Genomic DNA, 19,156 nt, shown 5'->3' on the forward strand with positions numbered 1-19,156 from the left:
CGGTGCTGTCGAATCCATATGGTAAAAGTCTGTTTGTAAAGCCTGTGCTGACATCTTGACTGATAAACGGAATCCATTTTCTCCAAATTCTCTGGGCGGGCAAAGCAGAGGAAGGGGAGGTAACCGTTCCCCGTATGACGACATACAGGGAAGATTCCAGATCGGCTCGTCTGAGCTCTCATTTTCTCGAAGGCAGAGCAGGACACCCAGAACTCGGTTTACACCTATCAAAATTTCTAGCCATTTGGGGACCATATACAGGCTAGGGGAACTCATATTAATTAGAAAGAAAATCATATTATTAGTTAGAAAAACCTTATAAAATAAAAATGTCATGCCATGGGACCTTTAAGTACAGTACTCAAGTAAATGTACTTTGTTACTGTCCACCTCTGAGTGTCGGGTGCATGTTGAAGTGATAACAACAAGACATCTCGGTCACACTTTACTTTAGGGTCCAATTCTTATTATTAACTACGGCATTTGCCTCAATAAACTCCTATTTACTGCTTATTAATAGTTAGTAAGGTAGTTGTTATATTTAGGTACTGGGTAGGAATAAGGGATGTAGAATATGGTCATGCAGAATAAGGCATTAATATGTGCTTTATAAGTGAAATAAACAGCCAATGCCCAAGTAATATGCAAACTAATAATTAGCTAATAATTGAACCCTAAACTAAAGCGACATCTATATAGTTGGAGGCATTAAAGTCAACAACAGGCATTTCATTTATCATAAAAAAATCTTTACTTCATGAACGTCCATGACATACACTTGTGCTAAAACACTGGGTGGGATTGAAACAAACATTTCCATAACAGTACACTCTTGTTTGATTACTGTATTTGTTGTGTTGGCGTTTTCAAGAACTGCAAAAATTCATACTTCTTATGAAAATACACCAGAACTACTGTACGTCACTTCTGAAGAACACTACAGCGAACAATAAAATCCATACAAATTAATTCTAAAATCGCACTGTAAAATTACACTTTTTACAAGCCTGTAAAAGAGAAAACAAAGATTCGATCATATCGAAGAAAAGAAGGAAACTGAAGTACTTATGGCTCAAGAGTGCAGAACATTGTGTAAAGCAACCAACATACTGATCTCCTTGCATTCAATTCATACATTCATTCATTAAATAATTCCAAGTGAGTGTTTGCAGTTCCTAAGCGAGGCCAAACAGACAGGAAAACAAAACAAAAAAACACTTGAATGTTTGATATGTGTGAGAATGAGCAATGGCACAAATCACAACACATCTGGCACTGTCTCACCGTCTGATCACACAGAGGCAGGGAACCAGAGCTGTCTGGCTTCTTCGAATAGCCTCCGTAGGTTTCTTACCGGTGAGTCTATAGAGAAACTGGAAACATCCGTGCTTCATTATCCAGGCTGCGTGAACGTGAATCAAATCCATGAGAGAAGATTTACATTTCATGACCTTTACGATCTCGAGTGCAACATGTATATATAGCGACCCTGAAGGTGAGATGAGATTATTCAGACAAGAGTATACAGTAATTACAGTGTGTTTTTCACTTTTTCCTTATGTACTTTTTAATGTGGTAAGGGCAGGAATGTTACGTGTGAATATGTGAGCGGGAATGTCTCGTCACACCTACAGCCGTTTTCTGTTGCGTCCTGCTTATTAAAACCCACAGACATTTATGCATCTTTCACATCCAAGGCTGCAAACAGGAGGGACACGTACAATAACTCTTCGGTATTGGCGTATAAAAATCTTTTTTCTTTTTTCAATGTCTTCTCCCCTTAATAATAATCACGATCACGAATCGAGTACATTCAGGATCCAGCAACTCGATGAGCGGTTCACGTGTGATGTCTCTTGTAGTGCTCGTGGTGATAGTACTGTGCGAAATCAGAGAATTTCCTCTGCAACTATGTTGTCTGAGCCACAAAGAGGGGTGCGGGTCCTTCTGTGCGTCACACGAATGAGGAGAAGCCTGTGACGGGAGTCCGTGAGCCAGGCGCGGGCTGGCCGGCAGGGGTGTAGACCCCGCCCACGCTGTGCTGCGTGACCACTGTCTGATAGTAGGACTCGGTGTCCCCGCTGGCACACTCCTCGTAGGAACAGGCCAGCGTCTGCTTTAGCCCTTTCTGCTGCCGTTTCCACGAGTTGAAGTACGACGGGTCGCTCATGTAGTGGTTCACAAACGAGTGCTTGATGGGCTCCTCTTCGCACTCGCTGTCTGTGGCCTGATGATGGAAACGCAACAGAGGAAATCACACATCTGGAAGATTTGTATTGTATTTTACTGTATTCGACACCAATAGAGTGAAAAAGCATCACTCCACCTCAGACTCGGACATCTCTGCAGGCCTCTCTGTCAGTGCGGTGCTCTCTGTGGAAACCACGCCGTTGTAGTTGCTACAGATGTCTTCATCGGAGTAGTGCAGTCCAGCTGGGTTGGGACGGGGAGGGGACCTGCTTGAAGAGAAAAGAAATGCTAAGGGAATGTGTGATGCCAGCCAGTTGAAAACATTTGTTTGCCAGCCTCCCTCTAACCCTAAGCGTCCCTAGATGCTGTAACAACTAACACCGTGTCCACAGGGATGCAAGTGGCGCAATGAGACAAAAGAACCATTATAATACTGATACTGATACTGTCCGCAAAATCCCACCTAAAGTGGGAGGTGGGTGGAGCTGAGGTGCTTGGTTGCTGAAATGACGACCGTCTAGCTCAACCATAGTGGCAAACCTGTCACTCAAGAACTTTAAGGGTTAGTATAATGTAAACGAATGAGTTATATATATATATATAAAAAAAAATCACCCCCCTCACAGTTGTCATGAAGGGCAAAATTAGCCGTATAGACACTTTTTGTACCAGGCTGTAAATATATTTTTTTCTGCTGTAAAGTTGGGCATTTTAAAATGGAGGAGATACAGATTTGGCTCCCTTTTGGAGCCTGTCTCTAGCGGCCAGTCGATGAATTGCAGTTTAAGTCAATTCCCTGTTGGCTTCAAGAGAGACCGCGGGAGGTTGCCGCTTGTGCACTCCACACACCTGCGCTACTTCTGACCAGTGTTGGGAGTAACGTGTTACTGTAATTCCGCTACTTTTAGTGGTAACGTGCAAGTAACTACAAATTTTTTAAATCAAGTAACGCAATTACTGAAATTTAAATGAGTTCGTTACTCGCGTTACTCTCTTTTGTGAAAAATGAATGCTTGCGGACAAGAAGCTCAGATCTAGTCCCTAGCCTGGCCCGTGCTTTTTTTATCCTCCCTATTACACACTACTGTTGCAGCCATTAAAATAGTTCAATTTTGTTTTTAATGTCAAAGTAGTTATATTTTGTTTAGTTTCTTTATTAAGTTAATTTAGAAAAATGTTTGGAGCAATTTTTTGTTTGTTAAATTAAAGTTTTTGTTTTTTTAAAGTGACGACCAGCCCGTCAGCTGACAGCGAGTTAACCCAACGCTTTAGCCTCTCAAATCAACACTTGACTTGTCTTGCCTATAATAAAATCCATAGATATCAAACACTTCAAGCATCACAATTTTAGTTTAAATTACTATCACCACCACCACCACAGTAAAAAGGCATTTCTGTATAAGTTGAGGTTAGGCGTAGGCGCTCGCAAATGAAACGGGCTACACAATCGAAAAAAACAAACAAAAAAAACATGCAGGTTGTCTTACCATACACCTCTCCGCAAAATGAATATAAATCCGATCTTCAATTCCCGTGCAATATGCACATTTAACGGAGTTCACGTCAACGAAAGCAAAAGATATGAGCTGCATTTCATTTATCAGTTATAAGATCAAAGACTGTAATATGAGAGAGCGAACTATGCACTGCTAAGATCATTTAGTCTCATTAGTTTTAATGAAGATTATTGTGTTTTTGAGTGTTTTTCAGTTTCACTGGCGGCAGTTTGCGTGTTGGCTTGCTTTCCTCATTTGCGGCGACACGTGTTGCACCTTCTGAATTGGTTTGTTTGAGTATTCGGATTTAAATCCGTCTCGAAAGAATCTCGGAAGACATTTACTGGTCTAGTCTTTTCACAATCAGATAGATATCTGGTCAGAGAAAACGAATGAAGTGACCAGGTGTAAAAAGGCCATAACTCTCCCAGTATACTCTCCCAGCTGCACCGAAGGAATGCTCGCTGCCGCTGGTGGACACTAAACACTGTACTACTGCTTGATTTGAAGTCCTTTTGCCCTGTTGATTACAATAAATAGGTCTAAAAATTATGTTTATTGTGTTTGACTGGTCAGTACTGTTCATATTTACATTTAAAAAGCAGACATAAAAGTAACTTAAAAGTTACTTTCCTAGTAACTAATTACTTTTGATATACAGTAAAGTAATTCAATTACTTTTAAAAGAAGTAACTAGTAACTGTAACTAATTAGTAATTTTCAGTAACTTGCCCAACACTGCTTCTGACAGAAGGACAAGTTAATTTGCAACAGTCGCTTTGTCACATCTGGTGTAGACAGCCTCAACCGGTTGCGGCACGATGCGACAATGTTGTTTTCTGTTGGTCAATGTGATATATCACGCGATATTCCCGATTGCATATATTTGTAATAACACGACTGGACTTTGCCCACAAACATTTGCTGAAAAACAGTACACGTGACTGCACCTTAAAGGGTTGGTTCACACAAAAATAAAAATTCGGTAACACTTTATTTTACAGTGTCCTTGTTACATATGTTACATGTACTTACCATAGTAATAACAGTAAATTATGCATAATTACATGCCCTCAACCTAATCCTACCTTAACCCTATAGTAAGTACATGTTGTTAATTAATATTACTCAGTACTTAAGTATGTAATTACACTGTAACAATTAAAATCTTAACCTTAAAATAAAGTGTAACCAAAAATTCTATCATTATTTACTCATCCTCATGTTGTTCCACTTTTTTTCTTCTGCAGAATATTTTGGAATGTGGAATGGAATATTGGTAATGTTTTGGTCACCATTGACCTCCATTGTATGTAACAAAAAAACAAACAAAACAACAATCTCAGACATTTCTCAAAATATCTTATTTTATGTTCCACAGCAAGTCATACAGGTTTGACATGAGAGTAAATAAACTTTGATTTTTAAAATATTTTTAAACAAAAAAAAATTATTAAAATGCTGTTGCTGTGTGCCTGTTTTATTAAATCTTGCCAGGTATATTTAGTAACTGTTTTAACATTGTAACGTTGTAACATTAAATATTTGACGCATTTTTTTGATAGAAATGTTAAACGACAATATTCAGGGATACAAACTATTCTATTTCCCCCCCAAAATTTAGCTGTTTTTAATTGAAAATATGGCATATAATTTGCAAGATACTTGTTATGTACATCATAATTTAAAGGTAGGGTAGGTAGGATTTGGTTAAAAAAACTTTTTTCCAAATTTGTTTAAACTTTCTTTATATATCAATACATAATTAAAATGTAAGTACTCTGAAAAACCTCTCACGACTGTTTTAAAGACAGCTCATTATTTCCATTCACTCCACCTTCTCCCTTCTGGGCTCTTTCCAAAGCCACGCCCCCAAAACACATGAACGCGCTACGCCGACCGCTCAGCTGGAAGACGCATTATTTACCTGAGACGAGCGGAGAAGAAGGAGCGGAGTGCATGTAGTGACATCATGTCAGAATCACATGTAATAAAAAAATCTAACTTTATCATTATGAATATAAACAAATAAGATGTCTTTTAGTACTCACTTTCAAGCTAGAATAACGATACTGGTAAAGTTTAAAATACACACACAACACAGTGTCTACGACACACACAGATACAAGATGTAAACATTGGTAGACACAAACCAAGGGCCGAAATAAACGTGCAGGTAAAGTTCCCGGTGAATATGGTAAAATAGTTTAGACAGAGGGTAGTAGCTAAAGCTAACTTAGTTCTAAAAAAAAGTTCCTGGATGCGGTGTACTAGCTTTTACACATGCATTTTGTTATCTAAAGTTACATTTTGCGAAATTCAACACGACAGCGATCAACTTGAGCTAAGCATATTGAGTATTTATCATCTCTACTAATGGCTCGCTAAGTGTATAACATTGTAACTTTATGCTAAGTAATGTTATGTTAGCTATATTAGGCAGCTACGTGTGCTAGTGAGACATGCTTCATGAAAACATTAACCAAAAAAAATGTATAATCAAAATGAAAGATTACCCGTCCAGCAGAAATACAGCCTCTTGAACTCAAACGGGTGTGCCAGGGTTGCCAGGTTTTCACATCAAAATCCTCCCAATTGCTACTCAAAACAAGCCCAATCGTGTTTCTCCGGTAAAAATCGCGTTTGGGGGTAAAATATGTGTCTTTTTGTTAGGGCTGCCTGCTAAAATTCGCAAATCCCGGGGCAAAACATCACATAATTGGGGTCGCTTCAACCCGCGGACATGAAAAACAGCCCACGGCAACAGTGTTTGAAGTAGCCCGACTTGGCAACAGTGGAGCGCGCGCATGTGGGCAGATCCTGTAGCAAAAGCGGTGGTAGCCATGGTAGCGAGAGAGAGTGACAGTCGCCCAAGCCAATCACTTGATTCGGCCCGAACGAAAATAATGAGCGGTGTTTATTGCAGATTAAAAAGTCTAGAGTCACTCGATTTTTATACTCTCTTTTTCAGAGTACTTAAATTTTAATTATGTATTGACATATAAAGACAGTTTAAACAAATTTGGACAAAAGTGTTTTAGATCAGACTTACCTACCCCACCTTTAATGTGATGATGCAAAAAACACGGAGATCGCATATTAGACTAAAGAGAACGAGTTAATGTGTGCACAATGTGAATGAATGCAGTTACCTGGCTTTCCTGGAAGCCTTTTACTAAAATACAAATATTTTTTGGAAATAGTTATTTTACCATTATATATTTTATTTCATTAGTCCCTTGAATCTCGACCCACACACACAAAACATTTTTGGTCCAAAGTTAAAGACATGGTTGGTCACGGGCTTGTAGTAGTATTTATAACTGTTCTCCACCATTTGATAAAATACAGAGGAAAATTTCATGAAATCTACAATTAGCCTAACTAGAATGAAGGCATGTTTGGTCTGAACTAAAAAATGACAGTGACCTAATTTAGCGACTGCTTAAACAGGTTTTTCGTGCTGAAACTCTCTAGTGAATTCGCTCGCTCAGATTTATCAGATGAAAAAACCCAAGATGCGCTCTTTACAGTACCTGGTGCCATTTTTCCTCAGGAAGACTCCCTTGACATGAAGGGGCCTGCTGTTGAGCTCTAGCGCTGTGAAGCCTCCGTTGTCCAGGGTGACCGTCTCCTCCACCGTGGACACAGCTTTACCTACAGCAGTCAGCATATCATCATCACAGCAAAAACATCACCTGGGTCAAACTTGAATCAGTGTTTGCTGGACGGTGTGGGAGTCTGAGTGGGCGGACGTGTTTATCTGGATGAATATGTATGCGGATTTACAGCACATGATGATTATGTGAGGGAGGATGGATGGATGTGTCATGAGAAGGCTGAAGAGGTTTGGTTTAGGTCACCTGTTCCACAGCTCTTGTACTTCCTGTTCTGTCCATGCAAGGCGAGACCAAAAACCACCAGCAACAGCAGAATCAGACCGCACAATGCCAACACGATGAGAAACCACCACTCCTCATAAAACGGGGTGTCCAGTTGGGCTGTTTATGACAAAGAAAAATGAAATATAAACATATGAAAGATAGACTGTTTATACTTTTGAAGTGCATAACTTGCTGGCACAATGATTGTGGGTGGTTGTTCTAGTTGGATTCTAGAATAAACAATGTGACTTTTGACTTTTTCCCCATTTACAGACGAGCTGACAGAAGCTACTTTCAGGAAGTCAGATTGCAGGTTTCGGCCAGTCGGAGTTGAAGGAACTTCACGTAGTGTATAATGGCCATTGTTTAGCTTTTTAGACTACAATTCTGTCCAGTCGGAGGATATCAAACATGTTTGATATTTTGAGCCAATTTTAGAATGCATGTTGTTTTCACTTGCCATGTTTCGAAGCGCAAATGTGAGTTTGCCGTGTTCTGAACAACTTGAAAGTCTGGTAGTGTGTGATCCTTAAGCCTCGGTCAGGTTATGCAAATCCGATTGGAATTTGATCTAATGTTTGACTGTGTATCGCAACTGTTCAGCTCCGATTTGTGTGTCCATGCAGCTCTTTCGTTCTCTGGAATATCCGCATTGGTTTCTATGCAGTGTTGCCAACTTAGCAATTTTGTTGCTAGATTTAGCAACTCTTCAGACTACCTTAGCAACTTTTTTTTCTAAAAGCACCTAGCAACAAATTTAGCATTTTTTAAAATTTATTTGGCAACTTTTAGCATCTTCTGGAAAGTGACTCTAATCCAAACAACACATGTACAAGCTAGCTCAATAGGCCGAGCGGTTCATTCATAATTCCTTAAGATCGCTGTGGAAATGTGGAAATCGCTGTAAAAACCAGAAGATCATTTAGGTAGCATATTTAAGGAGCCCTGCATATGACATGCAGGAAAAAAAACTAGTAGGCTAAATCGTGCACACGATTTATAAATCAATGGAACAAATGAGTAAATCGTGTGGACGGTTTAGCAAATCGAGGGAACAAATTTGTAAATTTTGCGCACTATTTACTTTTTTTTTTCTTGCACGTCATGTGTGGGGCTCGATCCGTACATATTAACTAACACATTGCTTTAATCTATTTTACAGACAAATCTAAATTAGCATTTAAAATAATATCTACGCGTTACATAATGGCGTAGTTTTGCCTTGTGATTACGTAATGACGTCATAGCGCAATGACGTCACAATGTCATTTAGCAACTTTTAGCAACAACTCGATCTGCCTTTAGCAACTTCCCCTGAAAATTTGTTGGCAACAGTGTTTCTATGGCAACGACGTTGCGTTGGTAGGCATAAGCCAAAAACAGCAACAGCAACCGCAACATAGAGGGGTTTTCAATAGAGATGCTGTCTTATTTACAACATGATATTGTGTAGCCGCTGCACGCAGGACTACTGCGTCTTCTGAGGCAGTGGCAGAACCGTATGAGGCTAGTATGTGTGGATTTATTCCGTGCTGTCGTTTCAGCCGGTTTCAAAACATGTATCACAACCTTGTTTCTGAAGCGAATTTCAGCAGGTTTTCTATAACAACGCCTGGCGTTTACGTTTTACGCGAGAAAGTCACAAAAACCACACATATCCGGATTTCCAGAAATGCTATTTGAATAGGATTTCAAACTACATATGTACAAGTTCAATCGGATTTGTAAGAATCTGCGTTTTTTAGCTGTTCAGACTTGCTATATCTGATCGGATTTCAATCAGATATGCACACAAATCGGATTTGGACTGACAGTCTGAACAAGGCTTTAGTCGTTTAGTGTATGATGCTTAGTGTTTTAAATTCTGTCATAAAGTGTATTCCAGCCTCTAAATAGGTCTCTCGGCCACTCAATGCAAGTCCATGCCATTTCTTTCGCCTGTTATATTGCCTGCTTGGCAACTTGATAAGATATTTTCTTACTCGAGAGAAGCAGCAGTGATCATCTCCATATTTAGAGATACCGTGACGCATGTTTATTGGCCTGTGTCTTATCTCTAATGCTCTAGAGCAAAGGAGAGCATGGCCCAAATGTGCCAGAACTCTCCAGTCATATCTGACAGCCGCTGATGGACTGCACTGACAGCAATACTGAGCTGCAGTGACATCAACTCACAGACAGATTGGAGCATGCCTGTGGTATGAATATTTCAGTCCCATGACACGCGAGATGTTGATAACATACTTTGCTTTTCATTTACAAACAGACCTCTAGGACTTGCACAACACTGCATTAATTACTTGCTGAGGCAACACAGCCGTTTTTCTTGAAAGCACAAGCCAATGGCCAAACAGAACGACTGAATGAGACGGAGAAGAAAGCTCTCATCTTTGACAGCTTCATATTTTTTTTTCTGAAAGCTTTCTTTGCATAGCTGGTATCATTGAAGTCCATCTTTTGTTACTGACGGCACTCTTGTCAAGGTTAAAACAAAAATAAAAGACCACAATTAATCATGACTCAGTTTATAATATCACAAATTAAAAACACTTTGTTTGGTTATTGTTATTAACCACAAGATAATTGGGGCTGAGACTAAGTAAAGAGGCTAAGTAAACATTCTACAGTATTATGATTATATCTCAGGTATAATATTCAGAGATACAAAGGTCTTGATTATATTTCTTCAACACACAAACCTTACTTCAGGTTCCTTTTAAGGCATTGGCCTCCATATGACCTAATTTTCATTGATTAACTTTCCTTTTGAAAGCAATAGGACAATAATTGGTTGTATTATCTGTGATAAGGGAGCAGACTGGTAGTTCAGAGTCCATGTGTTACAAATTCAGGATGTGGTTGCTCAACCACAGGAAAACAAGGCAATCTCAATGTGTAAACATTTATAATAGCAAAAGAGTCTAAAGAAAAGCCAAACTTGTAAATCACAAATGCACAGCAAAAATGATTGTCCAAGTATTGTCATGTTTTCCAGTACACCTATCTAAACATTCTTTTCAAAGTTTTGTTTTCTAAGAAATGTATCAAAATTGAGTTTTGCTGAAAATTATAATTGAAAAAAATCTGCCAATGGAGTAAGAAATATAATCGTGTTTTCCCTTTGAATTAAGTTTATTCATTTTAGACCATTGGTAGGTATACACCGATCAGGCATAACATTATGACCACCTAATATTGTGTTGGTCCCCCTTTTGCTGCCAAAACAGCCCTGGCCTGTCCAGGCATGGCCTCCACTAGACCCCTGAAGGTGTGTTGTGGTATCTGGCACCAAGATGTTAGCAGCAGATCCTTTAAGTCTTGTAAGTTGCGAGGTGGGGGCTCCATGGATCGGATTTGTTTGTTCAGCACATCCCACAGATGCTCGATTGGATTGAGATCTGGAGAATTTGGAGGCCAAGTCAACACCTCAAACTTGTGCTCCTCAAACCATTCCTGAACCATTTTTGCTTTGTGGCAGGGCACATTATCCTGCTGAAAGAGCCACAGCCACCAGGGAATACTGTTTCCATGAAAGGGTGTTCATGGTCTGCCATAATGCTTAGGTAGGAGGTACGTGTCAAAGTAACATCCACATGGATGGCAGGACCCAAGGTTTTGGCAGGACCCAACATTGCCCAAATCATCACACTGCCCCCGCCAGCTTGCCGTCTTCCCATAGTGCATCCTGGTGCCATTTGTTTCCCAGGTAACCAATGCACACATACCCGGCCATTCACGTGATGTAAAAAAAAACGTGATTCATCAGACCAGGCCATCTTCTTCCATTGCTTGATGGTCCAGTTCTGATGCTCACGTGCCCACTGTTGGCGTTTTCGGTGGTGGATAGGGATGGGAACCCTGACTGGTCTGCGCCTATGCAGCCCCATACGCAGCAAACTGCGATGTACTGTGTATTTTGACACCTTTCTATCAGAACTAGCATTAACTTCTTAAGCAATTTGAGCTACAGTAGCTTGTCTGTTTGATCGGACCACACGGGCCAGCCTTCGCTCCCCACGTGCATTAATGAGCCGTGGCCGCCCATGACCCTGTCGCCGGTTCACCACTGTTCCTTCCTTGGACCAGTTTTGATAGATACTGACCACAGCAGACCGGGAACAACCCACAAGAGCTGCAGTTTTGGAGATGCGCTGACCCAGTTGTCCTGCCATCACAATTTGGCCCTTGTCAAACTCACTCAAATCCTTATAGTTGCCCATTTTTCCTGCTTCTAACACATCTACTTTGAGAACAAAATTTTCACTTGTTGCCCAATATATCCCACCCACTAAGAGGTGCCGTGATGAAGAGATAATCAGTGTTATTCACTTCACCTGTCAGTGCTCATAATGTTATGCCTGATCGGTGTATATTTTTTCTTATTTTAAGAATTATATATATATATATATATATATATATATATATATATATATATATATATATATATATATATATATATATATATATATATATATATATATATATATATATATATATATATATATATATATATATATATATACTGTATATAAAACCCTCAAAAGCTTACAATGACTTCAGTCATTAATATGGAGTTATCATGCTTTTCACTTTAGAATACTGTTCCAAATAATGAATTGAATACCTGTAAGATTTGGTAACACTTGAGTCATTACTAGTAGGTTACCATTATCTTTACGGTTACGCTTTATTTTACAGTATGTGCATTTATGTAGGTAACTACATGGATTAAGTGTTTAGGGGTAGGTTCAGGGTTAGTACCTAGTTATTTCCCAGTTATTGCAATTATATATCAAGTACATAGTATGTACATGGTGAACAGGACTGTAAAATAAATGCTACCATCTTTACTTTAGAATGAATTATACATTGTGCATATTACTCTCATTCATTTTGAAACTGCATATAGTACTTTTTAGTAGTCCTCTGGGATGTATGAAGAAAAAAAAGTAGTTAGTGATTTTAGAATGTTGATATTGCGTTACTCATTCATTCCTGTGTTATTAATTAATGACTGAATGATATTCTGAAGTGTTGCCAAATATAATGATTTTGCAGTGTGATCTCTTCCTTAACTCATTCTCAGACAGTAATGAAATGAAATGGAGAAGGCTTAGAGGAGTCTCCTGCTTTTCAAATAGTCTCAAACTGTGCCAAGATAAAGCCCTATACTATATTACTGTATTTCTACAATTATCTCATTGTTGTGCATTCAAATTTTTCCTTCAGAATTTTAGTAGAAACATCTAAGGCGAGGTTGAAATGAAACATGTCTGATTAACTACATTAAGCCTTGTGAGCCAAGAAAGAGCAGTTTTTCTGGGTATACATGGTGCGTTCAGTTCATGTGGGTGTAAAAGTCACATTAGAGCTAAATAATATCAACAGTAACTGATGCAACACCCTGTCAAAATCTCTTTGATGACTCATCACAGTGAAGGAGGCCCTGGCATTATTACCTGACATGGCAGTAGAGGGCGCACTCGGCTCACCGTAGCCGAACTCATTGACCGCCAGCACTCTGAACTGGTAGCTGATGCCTTGCCGCAGACGGTCCAGAGACACAGACTGAGAGGTGACGGTGGGAGGCAGGTGCCGCACAAACGTATCCCACACGCCCTCATCTGCGGAGAGTAAGGTCACTTACAGTGAAAATGACATCATGCACTTGGAAGCACCAAGTTCATCATTACTGTGTCCCATTACACTTAGCCGATCAAGAGCAGCTAACAGCTGTTTCATTGCCCGACAAGCAATGTTGTTCAATGTGAATAACCATGATGACTTGGAAAGGGCAGTTATATGAATGTATCCCAGCAACAATGACAAGTAAATGTTCAGTAATGATTTCAGACCAGCAATCAGGCTCCTAAACTAACACCCGCCAAGCGCCAAATGTGAGTATAAATTCGTTTCGGCTGCTTACTTTAAAAGCAACTGCAACATTTGATGGTTTGAACTGGAACTTGCACGTGTTCTAGTGATTTTTACCTCAGTGAAAAAAAAATTCAGAGGACTTCCATTTTAACTCCAAAATGGAAATACAAAAAATGGAACAAAATTACAATGTGTTGATGTGCGACAAGTGCAGTTTATTGGCTCTTCTTTTAAATGATACTGCAAATGATGCAATGAATGACTTACAAGGAAAAATAAATAATTTGTCATAATGACAACAATTTTGAAAACAAATAAGCAAAATACTGGTGTCTGGTTTGAAATGGTTGGTACATTTTCAGACTTACAGGTGTGGCAAAAAGTTGAAACTTGACTGTAATAAAGAAGCATTTATCCTTATGATTCCTGGTCAAATCTAATGATGAGTATATTATACAAATATTAACATATATAAAAGCAATAGGATTAAAAACACTAAATAAATGTTTTGTTTTTTTAACATCATTATCCATTTCAGTGTTGTTTTAGTATTATTTATGTACTATTATAGTTTTGATTAACATTTTGAATACATTTTTCAGTTTTCACTTTAACTTTAAAGCTTTAGTAATTTTATTGTGCTTCAACATTTTGATAAATTCTTTGCTAAATTTAGCTTTAAATATTTGTATTTAATTTTTTTTATTTCAGTTCAGTTCACTTACAGCATTTCCGTTAGCTGCCATGGCAATATTTCTAATTCCAGTTAACATTTTTAACAGTTTTAGTTAAAAACAGTGATCCATTTCACTTTTAATTATTAAAACGAAAATAATTTCACAGATTTCGTACTGATTTTCTTCATCAGTAATGAAAGTCACAGTGGTTGAAAAAGTGTAAAGAACTTTTGATTTTTCTCAACAGTTTAATTGCTACTTTGGGCTGAAATCTGGGCTGAAATATGTATAGCGAATGTTCAGTGTATTCAAATTTAATGTATTAATAATAATAATGAGATTTCTTTCCCACCAAGTTATAAAGTAATATATCTTAACTTTTGCCAAGTAACTTAAAACAGAAATCTGGTCCATTAACTTGGTAGTACTGATTTGTAGTCACAGGTTTCTCACAAAAAAAGAGACAAGATTTGAGTGCTGTACCTGAGGGCCGCGCTTCAATCACATAGCCGGTCACATGTCCTACTCCCGTTTCCCCTGGTGTCCATTGGATGTTGAGCGTAGGTCCAATCTTTGTGATTGACATTTCTACAGGTGGTCCAGGAGATCCTAAACAGAGAGGAGAGCATGCAGTGAAATGAGAGGAACAGGCGAGCGATCCGACCCTTGTGAGAACAGGACTAAAGCTAAACCAAATGCCTACACCACTGTGAGATATTGATCCAGCAGGTGTTTTTTCACAGCCTGCATTTCTGACACCTCTCGCTGAGGAGTGGGCAATGTAAGCTGTGCTCAGCGACCCTGAGAGTTTTGCTGATCTGTTTGTTGGTGTGTGTTTGTTTGGTTGTGGTTGTGTAGCTCACCTTTGACAGGACCTGCTGTGATGTTGGCCTCTGCTTCAGGCCCGTATGCGATAGTCTTGGCCTGCACTCGGAAGCAATAGGTCACGCCCTTGGTCAGGTCACGCACCTTCAGCCAGCGCTGCCAGCTGCCACGGATATCCACCGTTACCACTTTAGTCACACCTAATGTGAACACACACACACACACACACACACACACACACACACACACACACACACACACACACACACACACACACACACACACACACACACACACACACACACACACACACACACACACACACACACACACACACACACACACACACACACACACACACACACACACACACACACAGTTTGCACGATTACACACTACAGTACAAGAACGGACTCCTTTGGAAACATTTATACAAACAAACATTCGAATGCTACAGTATCTTCCTCCTTAGGAACAGTGAGTTCATCTCAAAATCAATTACTCTAGTTATGTACTATGAACTATAAACACTGACATGAAGAAATATTTTTAAAGTCAGTAATTTTTCACTCCTGTGTTTGATCAAATCTAACACAGAGCCATGGAAACAATAACAAGAAAATGAGTTTTATGTAAACGACTCATCACATCATCATCAAACATCAAAATACTACTAGCGATGTTAAAAAAAGCCTGTTAGAACAAGACCATTATGAAAAAAGACTCTGATACAGTGAAAACGTGACAAACTAGAGCTGCATAATTCTGGATAAATTGAGAATCACAATTTACTACAACCCTTTAGTAGTGTAGGGTCCAATTCTCACTATTAACTAGTTGCTTATTAGCTTGCATATTTCTAGGATATTGTCTGTTTATTAGTACTTATAAAGCACATATTAATGCCTTATTCTGCATGACCATATTCTACATCCCTTAATCCTACCCAACACCTAAACATAACTACCGGTACCTTACTAACTATTAAGCAGTAATTAGGAGTTTATTGAGGCAAAAGTCATAGTTAATAGTTAGTCAATGGTGAGAATTGGACCCTAATCTAAAGTGTGACTGAATTAATTATTCAACGACTCACTCAAAAAGACGTTTCTGCTGTAACAATGTAACTGATGCAATCTTTATTTGAAGCATCAAGGTATTTTCAGGTGATTTACTCTATTGTGATCGCTACCGTAGACATCAGTGTTTATATTCAAACTATAAACTTTTATCCCAGTACGTCTGTGATAATTTGAATTATTGTAACAGAAATAATGATACTGTTTGGTTGAAAAGACTGTCTTTGAAGCTGTTTCATACCTACAGTGCATCCGGAAAGCATTCACAGCGCTTCACTTTTTCCACATTTTGCTATGTATCAACCTTATTCCAAAATGGATTAAATAAAAAAATTTTTTTTTACTCAATTCTACAAACAATATTGTCATTGTCATAATGACAACATGAAAGAAGTTTGTTTGAAATCTTTGCAAATTTATAAAAAAAACAATAAATATCACATGTACATAAGTATTCACAGCCTTTGCTCGATACTTAGTTGAAGCACCTTTGGCACCAATTAATAATAAGGCTTTCACATAACAAAATGTGGAAAGAGTGAAGTGCTGTGAATACTCTCCGGGTGCACTGTATACATATGCTTGTCAAAGGCTTAATAGACATTGCCGAATCATTGTCATTTAGGAATAAGATAGTGTGGGTGTTTAAATGGAGATTGCAAACGTTAACGATTAATTGTTCAGCTCTACCCCTGACTGACCTTGAATAGGGGCGGTGGGCTCATATACCACCCTGTAGCCTTCCACCACACCATTAGGGGACAGTGGGAAACCCCAGGACACATTCAGAGTGCTGCTGGTCACCTCAGAGAAACTGATGAAGCTGGGAGTGCTGGGGGCTGCAAGAATGGTATAGTTTTATGAATGCAACAAATATAGACTTTCACTCCTGTCGTGAAATAAATAAATAAAAATCAGCCTGGTCTCATTGCGAAAATGTACCTCTGGCAACGTTTTTGCAAACCCCAAAATACGTACCAATATGTACATATCACTGCAGTTTCAAAGTGATATGTCCACTGGGTGCCGCCAAAAGCTTCGTTTTTTTCCCGGAACAGATGAGCGTCAATCTGACGTTTTGTGACATTGTTTTTTTAACGTACACCTACACTAAACCCTAAACCTAACCGATAGTGTTAACAAAAGCAAATGTGACAAAAATACAATAGTAACCATGTCTTGTTAGCTTCAGTGAACTCATCTTTGAGCTCTTTTATCATGACTTGTCTTTCACGGGATTCGTACCTGAGCTTTCATTATTACAAGTACAAATCTGTACCAGCTGAGCTACTGAGCAAACTTATTATATAAAAAAAGCCGAGCATATGGAGCAGATTAAGTGACGCAAACTCCAAAATGTATTAATTTACATGGGAAAAAAAACAATAAAAAGTGCTTGCTGTTTTACTGCCTCTAGTGTTCATTTCACTTTGAAACTGCAGAGATATGTACATATTGGTACGTATTTTGGCGGTTTGCAAAAACGTTGCCAGAGGTACATTTTCACAATGAGACCAGGTTGATAAAAATACATGTGTCGTATAGGCAGATACACTAGATTAAAGCAATAAGCCAATTGAGGCTGTGCATGCAATTTGCAATACAGTGATTTTGCCATGATTAAAGGTGCAGTGTGTGAATTTTAGCAGCATCTAGCGATGAGGTTGTGAATTGCAACCGCCTTTCGAAGCACAAAGAGAAGCTACGGTGGCCGACACAGGACAAAAATGTCGTAGTAGGAGAGAGCAGAGAGTGACTAGCACTCTGTAGAGAAGTTTGTCCGTTTAGGGCTACTGTAGAAAAATGACGGCGCAAAGTGGCGATTTCACTGTAAGGGGACCCGTGTGTAGATAGAAATGGCTCTAAAAACATAACGGTTCATTATATACTGAAAACACAGTTATGTATTGCATTTCTGTCAATAGATCCTCATAAATACTACACACTGCACCTATAAGCAGAGTTCTTATGCACAATCTAACCACATGAAGATCTTGAGCACATTATCTTTTTTTCTGTGTTATCTTTGTCTCTATGTTTGTGTTGTGTGTTAACACATGGCTCTGTCTTTGTTTGTGTTTGCCATGTGCTCCTTGTGTCACACCCCCTTGTTTAGTCCTTGGCATTTCTCAATACCAAGTATGCAAAATTTGGACATGCGTCCTTGGTAGTTTGGACTTTCCAAGTCCGGTGATACCCAGCTCGCGCTGGCTACTTCAGTTATCTCTGTATGTACTATATTTTAGGCTACAATAGAATGAAATACGTTATAAAACACCACTCTGCCTCTTTTTATTTTCATTAAAAAATCTTAAACACATTAATAGCCAGCCACACACATGTGGTTTAGGCAACGCGAACATTGATTATCTTCACTGCATGTATATAATTTATAACAAAACAAAATATAAAACACAACCCTGCCTATTTTTGTTCACGAGATTAATGAGCGCTGAGCGCCCAGTGATCGACTGGATCTCGCAACTCCGAAAGCGCCAGATCAAATAAATAAACCACAGATTTGAGAAGTACATTCTCCCATGAAAATCTCTTAAAACTACATTTTGTGACACATTAACAGTAGTATTTTTAAATTACACTGGGTTTCTCATCCGCTATTGGCGCACAAGTCTGCACAAGTCACCTCTCGATGCATCCTTGATAAAAGGGGCAGATCAAGGATTTGAACTGTACTTGGCTTCACCTGATCCGCATGTGCTGTTCCTTTTATATTGTGCCGCTTTCCCTCTAGTCTTTGCTGGTTCGTTGTGTGCATTCAGTGTGTGCGCGCGTGTGGTTCTCGCTTATCTTGTCAGTCAGTGCTAGATTTAGTTTTTGTGTCAGTTCTAGCTTTGCATTTATTTTTTCTGTTTTTCAGTTTTTTCTTTGTTCCTGATTTTTAGTCTCAGCTATAATTTATAGAATTTTTTATTCCCCCCCCCCCCTTTGCTAGCTCCAGTTATATTTAGTTTCTTATTTTGTTTTCTGGTGATCTAGTTTGGCCAGTTTTGTTATCACTTGTTGTCTTGAGTCTTGTGTGTTGTCTCGTATTGGTTCCTGCCTATTTCCTGTAATTCCCCGCCTGCTGGTTCCTTCCGCCTGGCAGCTAGACTGGTTCAGAGTCTGTG

The 19,156-nt window shown here is 38.9% G+C and overlaps 1 protein-coding gene across 9 annotated transcripts in view; it reads right to left on the reverse strand.

Moving 5' to 3' along the window:
• Positions 1-730: 730 nt before the first annotated feature.
• Positions 731-19,156, reverse strand: part of sdk1a (sidekick cell adhesion molecule 1a) — a 405,563-nt gene continuing 387,137 nt past the window's right edge. For 3 of the 9 annotated variants that reach the window (XM_079824229.1, XM_079824225.1, XM_079824233.1), the window contains 8 exons: positions 16,730-16,867; positions 14,988-15,149; positions 14,608-14,733; positions 13,030-13,194; positions 7,550-7,687; positions 7,223-7,343; positions 2,327-2,459; positions 737-2,227 (listed from right to left, as the gene is read on the reverse strand). In XM_079824229.1, coding sequence (XP_079680355.1) covers positions 1,955-2,227; positions 2,327-2,459; positions 7,223-7,343; positions 7,550-7,687; positions 13,030-13,194; positions 14,608-14,733; positions 14,988-15,149; positions 16,730-16,867 — 1,256 coding nt within the window. In that variant the 3' untranslated portion in view covers positions 737-1,954. Of the gene's footprint in view, positions 2,228-2,326; positions 2,460-7,222; positions 7,344-7,549; positions 7,688-13,029; positions 13,195-14,607; positions 14,734-14,987; positions 15,150-16,729; positions 16,868-19,156 lie in introns of all 9 variants that reach the window. The other 6 variants (XM_079824232.1, XM_079824228.1, XM_079824230.1 and 3 more) reach the window with 3 other exon arrangements.

The sequence above is a fragment of the Gobio gobio genome (genome assembly GCF_949357685.1).
Source record: "Gobio gobio genome assembly, chromosome: 1".
Taxonomy (NCBI): Eukaryota; Metazoa; Chordata; class Actinopteri; order Cypriniformes; family Gobionidae; genus Gobio; species Gobio gobio.